Genomic DNA, 19,639 nt, shown 5'->3' on the forward strand with positions numbered 1-19,639 from the left:
GCCAGGTGCTCCCTCATATTAAAGATTTTAGATTACATCCCAAATGCAATTTGAAGCAAATTTCCAAGGGGAATGGCGTGTGTGTCACAATCAGATTTACTTGTTCAAAAGATTCTTTTCGGCTTCTGATTCTGTAGAAACATGTTAGCCTGGATCTAGATCTTTCCACTCCTTGTAGAACATAGACCAACAAGGAAAACATATGACCACAGACCCACAAACAAGATCTTAAGTGAAACTAAGGAGGCAGAGAAACTTACAAATTCCACATTGAGTGGTACTGGATGGGAGGTCAACAGAGAACAGTCGGAAAGAATGGGGTGAGAAGTGGGCTGGTGGCACATCTCAGAAATTGCCAGCAAATATTCACTCTGAGAAGAGCCACACCCTGCATGGAGTCTGCTGTGAGGACTGGACAAATGTGGGAGTGCTGAGAGATACGTGAAGTACCCGGGGTTCCAGAGGTCTTTTAGAAAGCAAGTTATGGGAGCTCTTTGAAAGGCAGGAATTAGGTTCCTTAATGTAGCAGATGAAGGAACTCAGGGAGCTGAGAGCCTGCACAGAAGTCCTGAGCAAGGTCACACATCCCAAGAGAGACAATTTATTGTAGCCTAAGGAGGAAGTGAGAAACCTAAATGGGGTCCCTCTCTTTTATTCTCCTGCTGGTACTTTGTCTATGAAAATCCAAAGGTTTCAAATACAAATAAATAGAAAGGAATAAACACAGCCCTTGTGCAGACACTCTAAAAATAAGAGTAGCCAAGCTTACTTAGAGTTTCCCTGGAGTAAACACACAAGAAAAATGTTCCCACAAAGCAGCTGCCAATACAACATTCTAATGTGAATTTAAAAAACAAAGCAAATGCAGCTAAGAAATACTAGAATACTTCACACCTTTCAGGATGGCTAAGATAAAAAACACAAGAAACAGAATGTGTTGGTGAGGATGTGGAGAAAAAGGAATCCTTGTGCACTGTTGGTGGGAATGCAAACTGGTACAGCCACTGTAGACAACAGAATGGAAAGAAATTCCTAAAAAACTGAAAATAGAATACCATATGATCCAGTAATTCTACTATTAGGAATTTACCCAAAGAATACAAAAACATTAATTCAAAGAAATATGTGCACTATGTTTATCGCAGCACTAATAGCCAAATTATGGCAGCAGCCCAAGTGCCCACCGACAGCCAAATGGATAAAGATGTAGTGTGTGTACATAACTCAGCCATAAAAAAAAAATATATTGCCACTTGCAACAACATGGACGGATCTAGAGAGTATAATGCTAAGTGAAATGAAAGACAAATGACTTGACTTACATGTGGAATCTGAGAAAAAAATAAATGAACAAAGAAAAAGTGAAACCAAAAAAAGCCAGACTCTTAATTATGGAGAACAAATTGACAGCTACTGGAGGGGAGTTGGATGGGGTGGGAGGAGATGATGGGTTAAATAGGTGAAGGGGATTAAGAGTATACTTCATCTTGGAGCACTTGGGTGAGCGTCTGACTTCAGTTCAGGTCACAATTTCAGTTTGGTTTGTGAGTTCCAGCTCCACAATGGACCCACTGCAGTCAGCACAGAGCCTGCTTCGGATCCCCTGCTCGCGTACTCTCTCTCTCAAATACAATATTAAAAAAAAAATAGAAGAGTACACCTATCTTGATGAGCACTAGTAATGCATAGAACTGTTGAATCACTACTGTACATCTGAAACTACTATCACTGTATGCTAACTATACTGGAATTAAAAAAGAAAAAATAATAATTCAGGGAAGTTACGTCCCTGAGGTAAAACAGAAATTGGTATTAACCTAGGACACAAAACATGACAAAACCATTTCAGAAACGAAGACTAAATTAAAAGGAGCACAAGTGAGTCTGGATAGCACAGGAAGCATGTTCAAGGAACAGAGATTAGAAATGAGAAAAGCAAACAAGAAGATAAAAACAATTAAGAACAAATGATGTAAACAGATGACAAGCAGAGGAGATCCAATATATGATATCCTAAGCAGTGGAGTAGTACAATTATTTATGAATGTAAGTTAGGAAAACTTTCAAAACATCTTAGTACATGTATTTGGCCCAGAAAGGGAATATTTCCTTTCTGGTAGGATTTTCTTCCAACATTAAAGTCTTCTCACATCCTCCACCAATGGCTCACTCTGGATTATCTACGTTGCCCGATCTATCAGATAATCAAGTTGAGCCCTCTCACCATTAATCTGGACTGGCTGCCAAGTTGCTTCACAGCTGCTATCCAGGATTCCCATACTGGATCCCATTCCTAGACATGTATTTTTTTATTTGCTCTCATTTTAATGGAATTTATCTAGTAACTGAGAACCAGTGAATTCAGGAAGAAAATCTTTTGAGAAGTTGCAGGTCAAAAATGTCTATTCTATGGTCACCCATGACAGCACGTGTGTATAAAATATCATTGGATACAGAACTCAAACTTTTGAAGACACTACCCCACGGATCCCTAGTTTCCAATGTTGCTGTTACTATTCTCGATTCTTTTGATCTATGGTAAACTTTATTCTCTTTATGTCTCATGTCCTAAAATTTCATGGTGGTATGCTTTCTAACGGGTCTTTAATATTTATTGTGCTAATAATAGCCTTTTTTCAATCCTGAGACTCATCACTTTATCAAGGAAATTTTATTTTCTAATAAATTTCAACCACTGCCTTATTTTCTCAGTTCTCTTCCTTAGAACACCTGTTGGTTGTATTTAAACTTCCTGAATTCATCCCTATTTATTTTTCCCCCTCCACTTTTGATTGCTGTTCTAGAACATTTCCTTGTTTTTTAATATTCTCACTAAATGTATTATTTTAATTTCTGACATTTTACTAAGTATCTCTTCCAATTTCTTAGAGTATCCTCTTTTATCTGAGGTTATTACACTTTGAAGTTTTTCACATTCCTAACAATTGCTTTTTGTTTAGATCTTTCAAAAAGTTTTTCCTCAATTTCTGGTGATCTTTAGCAGTCTTTATTTAAAAGTGAAAAATTGCGGGGGGCACCTGGGTGGCTTAGTTTGTTTAGTGTCCAATTCTCGGTTTCAGTTCAGGTCATGATCTCCCGGTCATGGGATCGAGCCCTTTGTCAGGCTCTACGCTGGGAACATGGAGCCTGCTTGAGATTCTCTCACTTCTTCTCCCTCAAAATAAATGTATTAAAAAAAAAAGTATGAGCGCTGGCTCAGTTAGAAGAGCATGTGACTCTTGATCTTGGGGTCATGAGTTCAAGCCCCACATTGGGTGTACAGATTGCTTAATAAACTTAAAAAAAAAAAAGTGAAGCACTAAACATCTGTTTGGAAGACTTGTGTACATAGGCAGGGCTTACTGATTGGCATTCTCCAGTGTAAAGGGATTGGTGGCCAGTTGGCTTTTTGGTAGGGACCTTCAAATGTCAGCATCTGTCTTTTCTTTCAAGAGTTGTTTATTTTTTCCATATAAAGATCCTCCAAATCCTGTATGGTATATATAACCATGGCTGTTGGTACTTTAGAACTGAAAAAGGGTAAGCAGCTTTGAATCTCATTTACCCAGTATTAGTAAAATCGTATTTAATCCCTATTCCTAGCCTAGTAATCCTGAGTCAGATGTCTAAAACTTTTTCTTTTTTTAGTTGAATTACTATCAGAACAGCTTCAGCTGCCTCCAACGTTGGAGACCATAATATAAAATCCTATTCAACTGAGACACATTTATATACATTTTATTAAGGCTGTTAAATTAAAATGTGTTGTTTTGGAGATAAGTTCTTCCAGTTCTAAACCCAAAAGTAAAAATGCAGTGATTGGAAAAAATGGAATAACCCTTACAAAAAAGTGATTTTATTTTTAGAAATCATTGCTCTTCCATTCAAAAGAGTTTTTTTTTTTTTTAAGTAATTTCTATACCCAACATGGGACTTGAACTCATGACCCTGAGATCAAGTGTCACATGTTCTACCGACTGAGCCAGCGAGGGGTTGCTTTTTAATTCCTACAAGCACACTTTACTCTTCCAATGTAACTGTAACCTAAAGAGCACTCCACAGCACATAGCGAACGTAACTTTCTTTGTATATGTAATCTAGTCCCTGCCAACTGCCTTCTCAAATGTCAACCGAACTCTAACACATACAAAAGACAAGCCAAGCACAGGGACAGAACAGGAGAATAAAACTGGAATGTGGAACTCATTTTCAACAGGGAGATAATATCAACAAGGAAAATGAGATCCTGGTTTCATAATGAGTTAAATCTATGTAATGCCAATTCTTTGTGGTATTAAATAGTAACCCAATGAAAACCATGGTTTCTGGAATAAGATTAAAAAAAAAAAAACCTGAGTGAATATAACAATACTGCTAGACCAAAAAAATCTTTCACACACAATAATCACTGCAAGAAGATCCCACAGGTTATAGAAAACATAAAGGAACTTTAATATCCAAACAGTCAGGGCAAAGAATACTGGATTAATGACCCATTAAATGTGTATCACTTCAGGTTCTTTACAGTACCAGATGTATTTTATAGTAATCTGAATGAATATTGCAGACAATGAAGCCATTTTTAAAACTTTAATTTCCTTACCTGATACTAATACCAGTATGATTTTTAGGCTAAAAAACCTTTAAATGATTTAACACTAGGAGTAAGATTTAAACCAAAGTTAGCAATGTTCTTGAAATGTCAATTTGTTCAGTAGTAACTTTTTGAGAAATACTTTCTTCTCAAAAAGTAGTCAATGTACACTTTAAGACTTGTGCAATAAGAAAATATACTGACTAGTAAAAAGTATTATTAAGATAGTCAAAATGAAAGAAAAATTATACTTTTGTTTAAATTACTTATGCCCAAATAATTTACCCTGCAGTCCACAGGTGTACAGGAAATAAAGTATTTTTGAGTAAGAAAAATAACGAGGGTCCTAAAATAGAAACATAAGCCAGAAGAATCTAAAAATAGTTTCCTGATAATTTATTTTATTTTTTTGAGTATTTCATTTAAGCTGCTTCTGGTTGCATGCCCTGATCTGTAAAATTTAACAAGGAAATAAAATTCCCAAGTATTTAAAAAATTTACTCATCTTCCATAAAGCAACTTTTAATGTATCAACACTTAAAAATACACAGTGACTTAATGAAACATCAGTACAACTGCATAGAATTGAGCTCCAGAGAATTATACACTTACGAGTTGTCTTTCCTGGGCTCTGGTTTACATGAGTATTGGCTTTAGAGACCACCTTAATTTGCTCCTACCTGGAAAAGACAGTTCAGGAAACCAAGATTTCATAGGCTTTTATCTGTTGCTAAATACTAGGAGCTCTCTGAAGGTCTTAAAAACAACGGAACCATCCAAATATGTATACTGGGGACTCTTCCCCTTTGTGAGTCAAGGAAGAATGAAGTTTGTGACTTTCACTGAAAACAAAACAAAATCTCCCACAACTCTTTGACGACACTCTGAAATGTACTAGAAATTTCAAAACTAGAATAATGCCATCAAAGATTAAACCTCTTAATGCTCGGAGCCACCCCAAAATAATAAAATTGGGAACTCCAGGAAAACAGGTACCAAAAGAATCAAAATAATGATTGCACTGAGGATTCTCCTCTTTGAAGGCTGTTTAAGGAGGTAGGATTTTAAGGTTTTTTTTGTTTGTTTGTTTGTTTATCTTTTGGCCTCTGAACATTTAAAAAACACTTTGCCCGGCTGGTCCTTCAGGCTAATTTTGAAGTTCAAAACGAACCCCAAGCCTGATATTCTATAGTTTCACAGCTATCATTTGTACAAATTAAGTTGATTCACTCTTTTTGAGTAAATATAACTAGAAAATGGCAAATTAATATCTTCCTTTACATACAACGTTGTGTCTCAAAATTCTTGAAAAACAAGAGCAGATGACTTTGTATTCAAAGACTACCAAAGTGTGTATTTGATATTCACATGCAAACAACTTAGAACCTTATAAATCTCCTGTCAACTCTGCAGGATGCCTTTAAGAAGGAAATGACCTACAAAGCTTGCTAATTGTGCAAAATATTAAACTGCTAAAACATTTTACAGAATGAAACAGTACATGTAAATGTAGAAGTTGACACATGGAATTAACACGGGCTCATAAGAACTTATCACATTTCAGAGATTTTCTTTAGTAGCAAGTTTTTGTTTTTATATTTCCTGGTACACAGCAAAGTATATCACAGAAGATAAAAACCCTTTTAAACAAATCCAAGAGGGAATTCTTGAGGCACCTTCTCATATAAAACACAAAATGAATGCAATTATCAATCCATCTGAGAAAAGTTTTCAAACTAAGTGAACATCATTTTTTTCCATTTAAGTATATTTTACAGAAATTTAATAAGGCAAGACAAATTTGTGAAAAATGTAGTTACAAAAATGATGTAAACTAATAATTTATATTTAAAAAACCCCAAGGGAAAACAGTGGAGATGGGAGAGTTCAAACAATGCCTTAAAAACAAAAAACAAAACAAAAACCCCTAAAACAGAATTGTGCACAAGCTGAAGATTACAAAGAACTTCTAGACTCTGCACAGTTTTGGTTCTTCATTTTTTTTTAACATCTTTATATTACATGTTTTAAATCATATCAGGAATGCAAACTAGAACTGCACACTACTTTAGTGGAAAAAAGTTCAACATTGTGCAATTTTCTGCCTCTTAATTTTAAAAAAGTGGCAGCAATCCCTGCATTTGTATTTGAAACAAGGATCTGAGAAACTTTATCAAAAAAGGTAATGAAGGCAAAAATTGGCAGACATCCAGCATCTTGTTTCTTTTTAAAACAATGTGGATGATAAGTAATTTCATGATTAAAAAAATGAATCTTTTAAATAAATACATTGTATCTGACATTTGCACTGACTGATTTGATAAATCTTTTAAGTAAACAACGGCTTTACTACACTCCCTGTAGCCTCAAGCCACTGGCTTTAGATTATGGAGTCCTTTTTTACTGGGTTTCATACCCTGCCACTCGATACCCTGCAGGCTGATTAGGCAACATGCTGCCATTCTGTCCTGGAGGTGGCTGCACTCCGTAATTGGGTCCCATCCATGGTGCCGAAGACTGTGTCTGACTGGTAGAAAACACGAAAGGAGCAAAGAGGGGAAATCCACTGATTAAAATAAAATGTAATGCCAAGAAGAAGTAACATATATAAAGAAAATACACTTTCCTTAAGCCCAAATATAAGAGTAATGGTTATGCCAGAGAAAACAAAGGCAAAAGCTATTTTTCCTAAAAACAAGCATCCTGGGGTGCTGGGTGGCTCAGTCAGCTAAGTGTCTGACTTTAGCTCAGGTTATGATTTCACGGTTTGTGAGTTCCAGCCCCGAAATGGGCTCTCTGCTATCAGCGCGGAGCCCACTTTGGATCCTCTGTCTTTCCCGGTCTCTCTGCCCCTCCCCTGCTCACTCCCAATCGCTCTCAAAATGAAATAAAGAAAAAAGCCAAAAAACCAAGCATCGTCACAGGTTTAATTTATGCAGTTTAATACAGCTACAAAAAAAAAAAAAAAATACCCTTTACCTGTAAACATTCATCCCCTTTGAATTCAGAAAAAATTCATTTCTAATCTCAAAAAGGAAAACTGTCCACCTGGGTTGGACATACACTGAACAAAAAACTACTCGAAAGAAACAATCATTTGGTACAATAAGGACTAGCATTTTTATTATTCAAAGAAGAAATTAAAACAATTATTAGCATATGTAAACTCAATTTTTTTCAACATTACAAACACAAGACTCTTTTTTTATTTTTACTTTTTAGAAGATTTTGTTTTTAAGTAATCTCTACACACAACATGGGTGTGAATTTACAACCCTGAGATCGAGTCACATGCTCTAATGGCTGAGCCAGCCAGGCACCCCAAAAATGTAAGATTATTTTAAAATAGAAACTAAGAACTATTTTAATTTTCAGTGTTTCAAAAATTTAAATAAAATTTAGTAATTCAGGGTGTATAAAGAGGCATCCATATAACAATGTGTGCATAAATCCTTTTGCACAGAAAAATAAAGGCATAATGAATAAAACAACTAGCATCAAAATAACTGTATCCAAGAATGGCTATATGATCTTTAGTCACATAAAAAGCTTAGTAAATATTAAGCTCTCATTTTCTTAAATATTAGTTGACTCGTTATCAAGCATTACCAAAAATCTTATAACACTGGTTATACCTCAAGGCAGCACATTTCCAGACAAATTTTTAAAGAAATACACTTAAAACTATAAATTAAAAACCACTCTAAACTAAGTCCTTGCTTTAGACTGAGGACCACATTACTTACTAATTACTTAAAATCTCTTCCTAAGTTCTTGACTTTTTCAAAGGCTAATGATAAAGGAAAAGAGCAGGTATGCTTACTTAAATCCCTGTTGATTCCACGCCTGGCCATACATTCCATATGCAGGTACTTGCCAACCATTAGGCATATACTGGCCAATTTGTTGTGCATTTCCATACCACTGGCCCCACTGGCCATAAGCTTGTGGATATCCAATCTGATTCTGCTATTAAAATTTTAACAGGTAATTTAGTATTATTTGAAGTTGTATGTACACATACAGTCCTAATATACCACAAATATATAGCCATTATACATAGGGCCATCATTACAATTAAAATGAAAGGACGGGCACCTGGGTGACTCAATCGGTTAACCATCCAACATTGGTTCAGATCATGATCTTGTGAATTCGAGCCCCACATTGGGCTCCAAGGGGTTAGCCCGCTTAAGATCTTGTCTCCCGCTCTCTGTCCCTCCCCCAACTCGAACGCACGTGCCCTCTCTCTCAAAAACATTTAAAAAAAAAAAAAAAAGGATAAACAAAAGCTTATAAAATGAATGCTAAAAAAGAAAAAGAAGTGAAGTTATAGTGCTGTAACTCTACATGATGCTCTGAATGGCACATTCTGTAAGGTAGCAGGTAAGGCCCTAGTAATAAATATTAAACACCCAGTATAATGTTTAAATGTTTTGTAAACTAGATAGGGAAGATTTAAAAATTACTTATTCCTATATTCAGTTTACCTAAGAAACGTACATAGTTTAGGATTTTCCTACTCTTGTCTTGGTGCTCCATTTACAGTTTCCTCATAGAAATTTTTATGGGATTACATTTGAAACCACTAAAGCTGCCTGGAAAAACAAAAGCAGCAAAAATCTAGAAGAAAACGCCAAAGCTCTAAATATGTTTATAGGTTTTGTTTCAACTAAGTCAAACATGCTTGTGAGTTCTCCAAATAGTATGTGAATAGATCTACCAAGTGTTAAGAAAAAACTGAATACCCTGCCAGGTAAACTACCACTCTAGAACTATAATACATGTAACAAGAGCCCTTACAGATAATCACTTTAGCTAGAAACAAGGACTATCAACAATTTCATTTTTAAAAAATTTTTTTGAGAGAGCGAGCAAGCATGTGAGAGCACGTACATGAGCTGGGGAGGGGCAGAGAGAGAGGGAGAGAGAAAATCCCAAGTAGGCTCTGGAATGCAGCACAGAGCCATCTTGGGGCTTGATCTCACGAACTGTGAGATCATGACCTGAGCCAAAATCAAGAGTAAGCCGCTTAACCGACTCGGCCCCAGGCATCCCTCCAACAATTTCATTTTAAAATAACCTATTGTTAGCCCAGCAATTACTGTGAAAAGTCAAGAACCCTCTCACCTGTTGCACAGGATTTATCATGTCAAGAGTTTCTTTGCCCCAATAGCATTTCACAACATGGCCTTCAATGGTAGTTCCATTAACAGAAACGATTGCATGTGCTGCACTTTCATGTGAATTGAACCTATTGGAAATAATACTAAGAATCACCAATATTAACTGTTTACTTATGAATAAAGTCTATTTTTAAAAATCAAACTGAGCTTGACAAGAAACAGGTAGTTCATACAAAAGAATCAATACGATTGTTTATTTTCTTTGCTATATTTTTTTTCAAAAGTCTTATAGTTTTGGAGAAACTTCTTAATAGACAATGTTTTATTGGCCTTGTGGTAACAGGGAGGGAACCAATTAAAAAACAGTGGCAAATACTGCTAAATGCTGGAGAAATTTCTACTTCTCTAACCAAGGTAATTTTTAAGAAAACTACTAAGTTAAATATTCAAACATTTTTTTGGGAGAAAAATTTTTTTTTCGAATAAACCACCCATACCGAACAAATGAATATCCTTTATCTGGAAAGACTCGAATTTCCATTATTTGTCCAAATGGTGAAAAAGTCTGACGCATTAGTTGTTCTATTAGACAAAAAAACAAAAACAAACCACACTAAGTTATATAAAATCCTATACAGATATTAAGCTTTTCAGTAAAAACATTAACCTCAAGATGCCACACAAGTAAACCTCCCATACCTGTCAGTCCAGAAGTGACACCTCCACAGTATACAGTACAGTTGCTTGGACTAGACTGATTTACAACTTCATCATACGACAGCTGTTTGGTGTTTGCTGGGGAGGGAAAAGTTTAGTATTTTAAACTCATGAAATGAAATGTTCAGAAAGAGAAAAGTAACATTGACTACACTACTGTAGTGGTAAATTTTACCCTGACCAAAATGCTTATAGAATACATACTACATTTGCTTGAGGATTAATCCCCCCGCCCAAGATTATCTAAAAAAAATTACTCAATATTCTCTCTTTAATAGGAGACTTGACATTAGAAATAATATCATTTATTATTTAAAATCACAAAAATGAAAACTAAGTACATTTTGGACAGTAGTCTTGATTTGCTTCTCATCTATTTCTGCAATAAGTCTCCAGGAACAGCTCTAACATTTAAAATCTAGCGTATTTTCCTCCAAAATTCCACATTTCCTTTTCTTCTCCAATACACCTACACTCATATGTACTCTTTGGAGCTGGAGGCTTTCGGGTTGCCCAGTTAGTTCTGATTTGTCTTCCACCAAGCCACTGGCCACCCATCTGCTGAATGGCATTTTCGGCATCCTGTTCCGCACATTAGAAATGACAAAGAAGCCACTATTAATTGATGTTGAGTGACTACAAGCAGTAGAGAAAATTCAGCTGTTTTCACAATGGTTTTCTGAATGAAAATGCTTTATTTATAAAATACACAATAGTTAACTAACTTGCATTTAAATAAGTAAATTTTAAAAATACACAATATATGATAGGTTTCTTAAAATGTAATGGTGCTTTTAAATTATCTTTCTTTTATTTGGATATCAGACTCTGGGAATGTTAATTCCCTAAAAAAGTTCAAAGCCCCTTATAAAGTTCATTTAATAACTCAGACTGTGGGGGCGCCTGGGTGGCGCAGTCGGTTAAGCGTCCGACTTCAGCCAGGTCACGATCTCGCGGTCCGTGAGTTCGAGCCCCGCGTCGGGCTCTGTGCTGACGGCTCAGAGCCTGGAGCCTGTTTCCGATTCTGTGTCTCCCTCTCTCTCTGCCCCTCCCCCGTTCATGCTCTGTCTCTCTCTGTCCCAAAAATAAATAAAAACGTTGAAAAAAAAAATTAAAAAAAAAAATAACTCAGACTGTGGATGAAAATCTCACTTTACACAATCCAACAAGCTTGTTAATGACAGTATTTCATTTCTCATTCATCTAACAAGTAAACACTGAACATCTACCATGTTCTAGGTAGGCATCAGATTAAGTGCTAGGGATTCGCTGGTTAATGAGACAGACATGGTCTCTGCTGCCTCAGAGCAGACATTCTTGTGGGGCCACAAATTAAATTATCACAAATTGTGGTAAATGTCATGACAGAGGCAAAAGGATGGGATAGAGAACATGGGCTTTGGGATCTACTTTAGACAGCATGATTAGGGAAGGTCTCTCTGAAATATAACATTTACACTGAAATTGAGAGGAACAGGAGCTAGCCAAGTCAAAACGTCAAGGGAAGAAAGCCCTGGTGGAGGGAAAAGCACTGCAAAGTATGTTATAGCAGGAAACAGTTTGGTATGTTTGGAATAAAAAGGCATGTTAAAGGCAACTAGTTTTAGTGGAATCTAGTGAGCAAAAACAGGTACCAGAGGAAAATATTAAAAGATTTTAAGTAGGAGACTGTCATGATCTGATTCATGTTTTAACAAGGCCATTCTTAGCACTAGGAAGAGAATGGTTTACAGATATAGGTAGTAATAGGAAAAAGACACTCTGAAACTAACTCAATACCTACAGCAAAAAAAAAAGCTGGTGACTAGGATTAGTGCAGTAGCAGTGCATATATCTACAGGAAGACTCAACAGAATTGTGGTGATGCTCAGTAAGTAAAAGGGGAGGAATCAAAGATAACCTATGTTCCTGCATAGGCAGTAGGGAGGACAGTGTTAGCTAGCATTTACTGAAATAAGAAACCTAGGAGGGAGGAGGAAAACAGTTTGAGGAAGAAACAAAGAACTCCATCTAAGACACATTAAGTTTGATGGGGCACCAGGGTAGCTCAGTTAAGCATCCAACTTAGGCAGGCTCAGGTCATGATCTCACAGGTTTGTGAATGGTGAGCCTGCATCAGGCTCCCTGCTGTCAGGGTGGAGGGAGCCAGCTTCTGATCCTCTGTCTCCTGTCTTTGCCCTTCCCCTGACGGTTTCTCTCAAAATAAACTTAAAAAAAAAAAAAAAAAAAAAAAAAAAAAGACACATTATGTTTGAGATGTAGGACATCTAAATTAAAACTATTTGTTAGTAAGCATGGTGCACAAAAAAGTAAACTGCTGAACTGGAGATATGAAATTCAGAGTCATGAAGAAAGACCAGAAAGAAAAAAGAAGGCATCCTGGGACAGAGCCCTGAGAAAAAAAAAATCTGAAAACTAGGTAAAGGAAAAATTACTAGCTAAGGTGATTAAGAAGTTCCCAGTGATGAAAGGAAGAAACTCACAAAAGTGTACTGTCACAGAGCCAAAGACATAGAAATCTAGCAGTAAACCTGGAAAGAGTACTGTTGGTACAGAATGAGAACAAAAGCCAGCTTACAGTGGACTGAAAAGTAACTGGGGTGCAATTCTTATCTGTTATGTCAAAAGTAGGCTTAATCTACCATGAAAGAAGAAACAGATTCAAGGCTAAAGGCTATTGAGATACATGAAAAGGAAATGCATATTCTTAAAAAGAAACACACACTGTTTACCACACTTACCAGTTTGCAATTCATGAAATGCTTACTGTTGTGGGTTGAACTGTGTCCCTTTAATTGATATAAAGTCCTAACTACCATCTGCTCCCCCAACTGTGAAGGTGATCAAAATTGGAAATAGGGTCTTTGCAGACGAATTAGTTAAGTGAGATCATCCTGGATCAGGGTGGGTCCTAAATACAGTATGACTGATGTCCTTATAAGAAGAGAAGAGTGCCTGAGTGGCTCAGTCGGTTAAGCATCCAATTTCAGCTCAGGTTATGTTCTAATGGCTCGTGAACTCAAGCCCCACATTGGACTCTGTACTGACAGCTCAGAGCCTGGGGCCTCCTTTGGATTCCGTGTCTCCCTCTCTCTCTCTCTGCCCCTCCCCCACTCCTGTTTTTTTCCCCCTCTCTCTGAAATAAACAAACATTTAAAAAAATTTAAAAACAGAAGAGGAGAAGACAGGGGCATCTGGGTGGTTCAGTTGGTTAAGCATCTGACTCTTGGTTTCAGCTCAGGTCAAGATCTCATGGTTTGTAGTTTGAGCCCCACATCAGGCTCCATGCTGATAACAGGAGCCTGCTTGTGATTCTCTTTCTCAAAATAAATAAATAAACTTAAAAAAAAAATGCTTAGTGTGCCTGGGTGGCTCAGTCAGTAAGCATCTGACTCTGGATTTTGGCTCAGGTCATGATCTCATGGGATTGAGTCCCGCTTGGGGATTCTCTCACTCTCTCTCTGCCTCTCGCTTGGATGCTCTCTCTCAAAATAAACTTAAAAGGGCCATGTGAAGACAAAGGCAGAGGCTGGACTTATGTATTTACAAACCAAGGATACTAAGGATTGCTGGCAACTGTCAGAAACTAAGAAGAGAATGTTCTTCCACAGAGTCTTAAAAGGGAGCATAGCCATGACAACAGCATTGGTTTTGGACTTCTACCTCCAAAACTTTTGAGAAAGTAAATTTTGGTTGCTTTAAGTCATTCAGCTTATGGTACTTTGATACAGCAGCCCTAGAAAACAAACAAAACTACTCATAAGAAAAGGAAGAAACTTTTTATGGCATGTGCATGTGTTTGTGTAGACAGTTGTGAATGGGAGATGAAGTGAAAGCAGTATGGAAACAAATCTTTTGAGAAGTTTGATTCTAAATTACAGCAGAGAAATGGAGACACAGCAGGAAAGGGATATGGAATCAAGTTTTTTTTTTTTGTTTTTTTTTTTTCAAGTAGGCTCCACACCCAACATGGAGCTCGAACTCATGACCCCGAGATCAAGAGACCCACGTTCTACCGACTGAACCAGCCAGGTGCCCCAAGTGTGGTTTTGATTAATATATACTAGAACATGTTTTCTGGTCGATGGGAATGATCTAACAAAGGGAAAGACTGATGACAAAGGACAAGAGTATAGCAAAGAACATATTATACAATTCTGTTTACAGAAAACGTTCGAAACAGAGAAATCTATATACATAGAAAGTAGATTAATAGTTGCTCAGGGCTGGGGCACCTAGGTAGCTCAGTCAGTTAAGCATCTGACTCTGGATTTTGGCTTGATCATGATCTCATGGTCCATGAGTTGGGAGTCTTGTGTTGGACTCTGCTGGCAGTGAAGAGCCTGCTTGGGATCTCTCCCTCTCTCTCTGCCCCTCCCCTGCTAGTGCTCTCAAAATAAACTTAAAAAAAAAAAAATGTTGTTCAGGGCTGAGGAAGTGAGAGCATAGAGGGAAAAGGACAGTGACGGTTTCTTTTTGGGGTACTGAAAATATTCTAAAATTGTGATAGTTGCATAATTTTGTGAATATTCTAAAAACCACTGAATTATACACATTAAACAAGTAGATTTTATGGTATGTGACTTATACTTCAATAAAGCTATAGTAGGAAAACAAAAGAATAAGCATAGGAACAAGGTCCCTGAAAAGGCAAGAGAGGCAGGATCCCAACTGTGAGGGATTTGGCCTTTTACAGGAAGGACATGTCTTCTACTGTAATAGAGGAAAAGGAAGGTGGATGAATTCTATGTAGGTTTGGTGGTTGAAAGCTGAGGGAATTCCTGTATGATAGTTTCTATTTTTTCAGTGAAACATAAAGTCGTCAGCTTGGGTGATGATGGAGAAGGGGAAGGAATATTTGAGGGGACAGGAAGAGACAGCAAACAATGGGAAGTCAAACTAAAGAACAGGTTTACAAAGATAGTACCATGCACTCACTTAAAATGTGTTGTGTTAAATTAGAAGTAAAACCAGTGGACTCAATTTTTCTTTAGCAGTATTTAGTTACTTCTGAGTGGGCAGAAAAGCTACATTCCATTGGTATTGGCAACTGTCCCTAAAACGTCCAACATAAGAAGAGAGGCAAAGGAGTTGGGGGTAACTGCAATTAGGGCTGTGGCACTTCACAACACCAGAGCACTGCCAATCACATAACACAAATTTTACAGAAGCTGAAATACTAACTTAGGAAATTAAATTATTTCCTCAAAATTAACATACCATAGGAATGGCTATTAGGATACAAATCCATCTGGCTGACTCCAGAGGCCATATATAGATATTCTGACTCTCTTTTATTTTAAATATGATTAGTGATTTTTACATAGTAGGGGTTTATATGCCATAATCTCAAATGGAAAAAATTAGTTCCTAGTCCACCAAAGCCCCCAACCTATTTCCCCAAAATAGCACAAAATATTAAAATCCTATATATCAATCCTCCAAGGAACTCATACTAATTGTGGCTATCAACCCATGGTATCAAGTATTTTTCTACCTTTCCTAAATATGATGCTATGATTAACAGTAAAGCTTTTGAGGGGGGCGCCTGGGTGGCTCAGTTGGTTAAGCATCCGACTTCAGCCCAGGTCATGATCTCGCAGTTCATGAGTTCGAGCCCCACGTTGGGCTCTGTACAGACAGCTCAGAGCCTGGAGCCTGCTTCGGATTCTGTGTCTCCCTCTCTCTGCTCCTCCCCCGCTCAAGCTCTGTTCCTGTCTCTCAAAAATAAATAAAGTTAACAAAAAAAATTCAACAACAAAAACAGTAAAGCTTTCGAAACCAACAACACTCTTGGTTATTTTCTCATCTTACATAAAAAACTTCTTAAATTTGGTAGGTAACATATGCATATGGCAGAACTTTTATCTTTTTACCTCTCAATATGCTTTACCATTTTCTTTCTTTTTTTTTTTTTTAATTTTTTTTAACGTTTATTTATTTTTGAGACAGAGAGAGACAGAGCATGAACGGGGGAGGGGCAGAGAGAGAGGGAGACACAGAATCGGAAGCAGGCTCCAGGCTCTGAGCCATCAGCCCAGAGCCCGACGCGGGGCTCGAACTCACGGACCGTGAGATCGTGACCTGAGCTGAAGTTGGACGCCTAACCGACTGAGCCACCCAGGCGCCCCTGCTTTACCATTTTCAAGTTATCTTCTAATACATGGGTTTTCCCTGACCTCTCAGGCTTACTCACTTTCTTCACAGGTTTACCTACTTTCTTAGAAGACATTTTCACTTCATGAAAGGAAGACGACAGCTACACTGCATAATACATTTGAACATATCCCAAAATATGATGTTACTATGAATAGCTGAGATACAATTGCAGTACATTCTACATTCTCTTACCCAAACTTGCAAGCCATGTAAACATTGTTAAGGCAGATTTCTGATTTAGAAAATAAATTCTGGGCAAAATGGTTGCAAGCTGTTATAGAAAATATCTGGATAGTAAGAATTCATTGTGAGGAATAACCAGACATTAGTTCCACTGTAAGCAGACAGAGTAACTAGAAAGTTTGACAATATTTGGCATAACTGCAAACAGATGTATTTTTTAAAACCCAGAAGAAACTGGTACAGTAACATGGTCATAAACCTGACCGGAAGCCATTAAGAAATGATATAGTATCTATTTCATATAACTCGTTTATTAAAGAAAAATATTTCTAAAATACATTGCATACTATCAAAAACTTTTATTTTTTTAAGTTTTTTTTTATTTTTGAGAGAGAAAGAGACAGAGTGCAAGCAGGGGAGGGGCAGTGAGAGACGAAGACAGAATCCGAAGCAGGCTCCAGGCTCTGAGCTGTCAACACAGAGCCCAACGCGGGGCTCGAACCCACGAACCGTGAGATCAAGACCTGAGCTGAAGTTGAACGTTTAACAGACTGAGCCACTCATGCGCCCCTATCAAAAACTCTTAATGGTTCATTTTCTTCAAACTTTTTCTAAGTAAACTCTATGCCCAACATTGGGCTCGAACTCACTTAATCTTGCATGAGATTAAGAGTCACATGCTCCAGACTGAGCCAGCCAGGAGCCCCTGCTTGCTCATTTTCTAAGACATTCTTTTTTTTTTTTAACTCCCTAAGGCGTTCTTATACAGAAAGTAGTGTTTCTGTTATTTATCTTTGGAATAACAGTTGTAACATAAAAGCAACACACTAAGATCTAAAATTAATGAAATCTTAGCATATATTCCAGTGCATATATATTCTCCCACGATTCACCCCTGTATTTCTGAAGTGTGATATCTCTGGCATTTAACTATTTTGAATCTTGAGTTATTACACTAAAATAGGTAAATCATTTATTTGAATTTATAATCTATTTACAAGGTTCAATATTCAAACAGTATAATGTGAGAAGCTTCCCACTCTGCCCTCCACTTGCCTCTTACTTCCTACCTCCAAATAGGAAACTCTGCAGCAAGTTTTTTGTTTATCCCTGCTAGAACAGATACCCAACAAATGCATGTTTTGTTTTGTTTTTTTTAACACAAATGAGACTTTTCATCTAATTTACCAGGGAAATCTTTCCATAATTAGTAATTATAGAGCTTCTTTATATTGTTCTATAATTACTGGTTACGGAAAGATTTCCATGGTGTGTGTGTGTGTATTATTTTTAAAAACAACAGCACATGATTACATTGTATGTAGGATGTAGGATATGTCAAAGATTTCTTCCAGCTGTCACACTAAAGGGTTTCCCTTTACCCTACCCTTGCCTCTCATTTGACAAACTGCACTATCCTTCCTTTTCCACAAAACCTGAAAATTTCAAGTGCATGCAAATTGGTGCTCAGTAAATGATTGTTAAATGAAAGAAATGAGAAGCCATTTTCAAGTACATTAATATATAATTTTTTAAAAGTTCCCACCAACTGGAGCATTTTATTTATTTATTTATTTATTTATTTATTTATTTATTTAGTAATCTCTGTACTCAATGTGGGGCTCGAACTCACGACCCTGAGATCAAAAGTCATACGCTTTTCTGACTGAGCCAGCCAGGTGCCCTAATGAGTTACTTTTTAAAGATAAAATTGTATGTATTTGCAGATAACAGAATTTTATATTTTAGAAATTCATAAAAAAAACAAAAAAAAAACCCCACAAGAACCAATGGAAAATTACTACAACTAAGAGAAATCAGTAAAATAACATATATAAAAATCAATTTATAATAATCAAAAGCTATACATATTCATATATATGAAGCAAACACAGAAAACATTATTAGTTACTTTTAAATTATCATGAGAATACAAAACAGGGAGATAATGAATTAACTAAGTAAATGAGATTTTCAATATCTACCTTTGGCTGATAATTTAAACATCTCTACTTTCTACATTCTGAAAACATTTTATCAGTACTTGGCATACATCAGGTGCTAAATAAATGCTGAATAAATGACCAAACAGGAAAAAAAAGATACCCTCTTGTGAAGGCATTAATTATCAGTGAAATGAGCAAATGGCAGATGAAATAAAATCATTAAAACAAAATGAGTACTTTTATTCTTTACTCTTAAAGGACTGCACATGCACTTTTTAATTGAGCTCACCCATTTGTTGAAAAAGGAGACAAAGCCATATCCTTTAGACTTCCCTGTTGCCATGTCTTTTACCACTCTGGCATCTCTGAAATCAGAAATAATCAGAAGTTTAGGTTTACACACTCTCCTCTGTGTATCAAGTGAGAATGTCATACACAACTCATTTTTATGTTTCATCTTCATTAAAATGAACCTTTAATGCATATTCACCTTTTTATTCTATAACATTTATCATGTATTAGCAAATGAGGCTTTATAAACATGCAAATCAATAACTACTTAAACATATATGTATATACTGTACAAAAACTGCCTCCCACTTCAAAAAGTTTTTAAACTTTCAAATCTTAAGCATGGTAAAAGCAGCTATTCGTATGAAATTGCTTAACCATTTATAGGGTTCACAGGCACATTAGATGAATGGCTTTCTTTAACCATGCAATTTATAATTTTCTATTTGATACCACATACTACCTAATCATTAAAAAATTAAAATATAAAACTGGAAACTGAAAGAATGAAAAGCTGTATATTTCCTAAATTAATTAAATTACTTCATTTTCTCAGATCAATTGACACCCCCCTTTTGGACTATGGGTAAATTTTGAGAACTTGATGTTTTCAGAAATGCTAA

General features: G+C 36.5%; 1 protein-coding gene across 11 annotated transcripts in view; it reads right to left on the bottom strand.

The window, feature by feature from the left end:
• Window positions 1-4,428: 4,428 nt before the first annotated feature.
• The window catches only part of TIA1 (TIA1 cytotoxic granule associated RNA binding protein), a 33,800-nt gene continuing 18,589 nt past the window's right edge, over window positions 4,429-19,639 (bottom strand). For 7 of the 11 annotated variants that reach the window (XM_047067883.1, XM_047067879.1, XM_047067884.1 and 4 more), the window contains 7 exons: window positions 19,015-19,090; window positions 10,911-11,019; window positions 10,420-10,515; window positions 10,218-10,302; window positions 9,725-9,848; window positions 8,418-8,563; window positions 4,429-7,121 (listed from right to left, as the gene is read on the bottom strand). In XM_047067883.1, the coding sequence (XP_046923839.1) occupies window positions 6,995-7,121; window positions 8,418-8,563; window positions 9,725-9,848; window positions 10,218-10,302; window positions 10,420-10,515; window positions 10,911-11,019; window positions 19,015-19,090 (763 nt within the window). In that variant the 3' untranslated portion in view covers window positions 4,429-6,994. Of the gene's footprint in view, window positions 7,122-8,417; window positions 8,564-9,724; window positions 9,849-10,217; window positions 10,303-10,419; window positions 10,516-10,778; window positions 11,020-19,014; window positions 19,091-19,639 lie in introns of those variants that run through there. The other 4 variants (XM_047067880.1, XM_047067885.1, XM_047067882.1 and 1 more) reach the window with 2 other exon arrangements.

The sequence above is a fragment of the Lynx rufus genome, unplaced genomic scaffold (assembly GCF_022079265.1).
Source record: "Lynx rufus isolate CCGP_SWC_20201006 ecotype Redwood Valley unplaced genomic scaffold, mLynRuf1.p SCAF_8, whole genome shotgun sequence".
NCBI classification, from domain to species: Eukaryota; Metazoa; Chordata; class Mammalia; order Carnivora; family Felidae; genus Lynx; species Lynx rufus.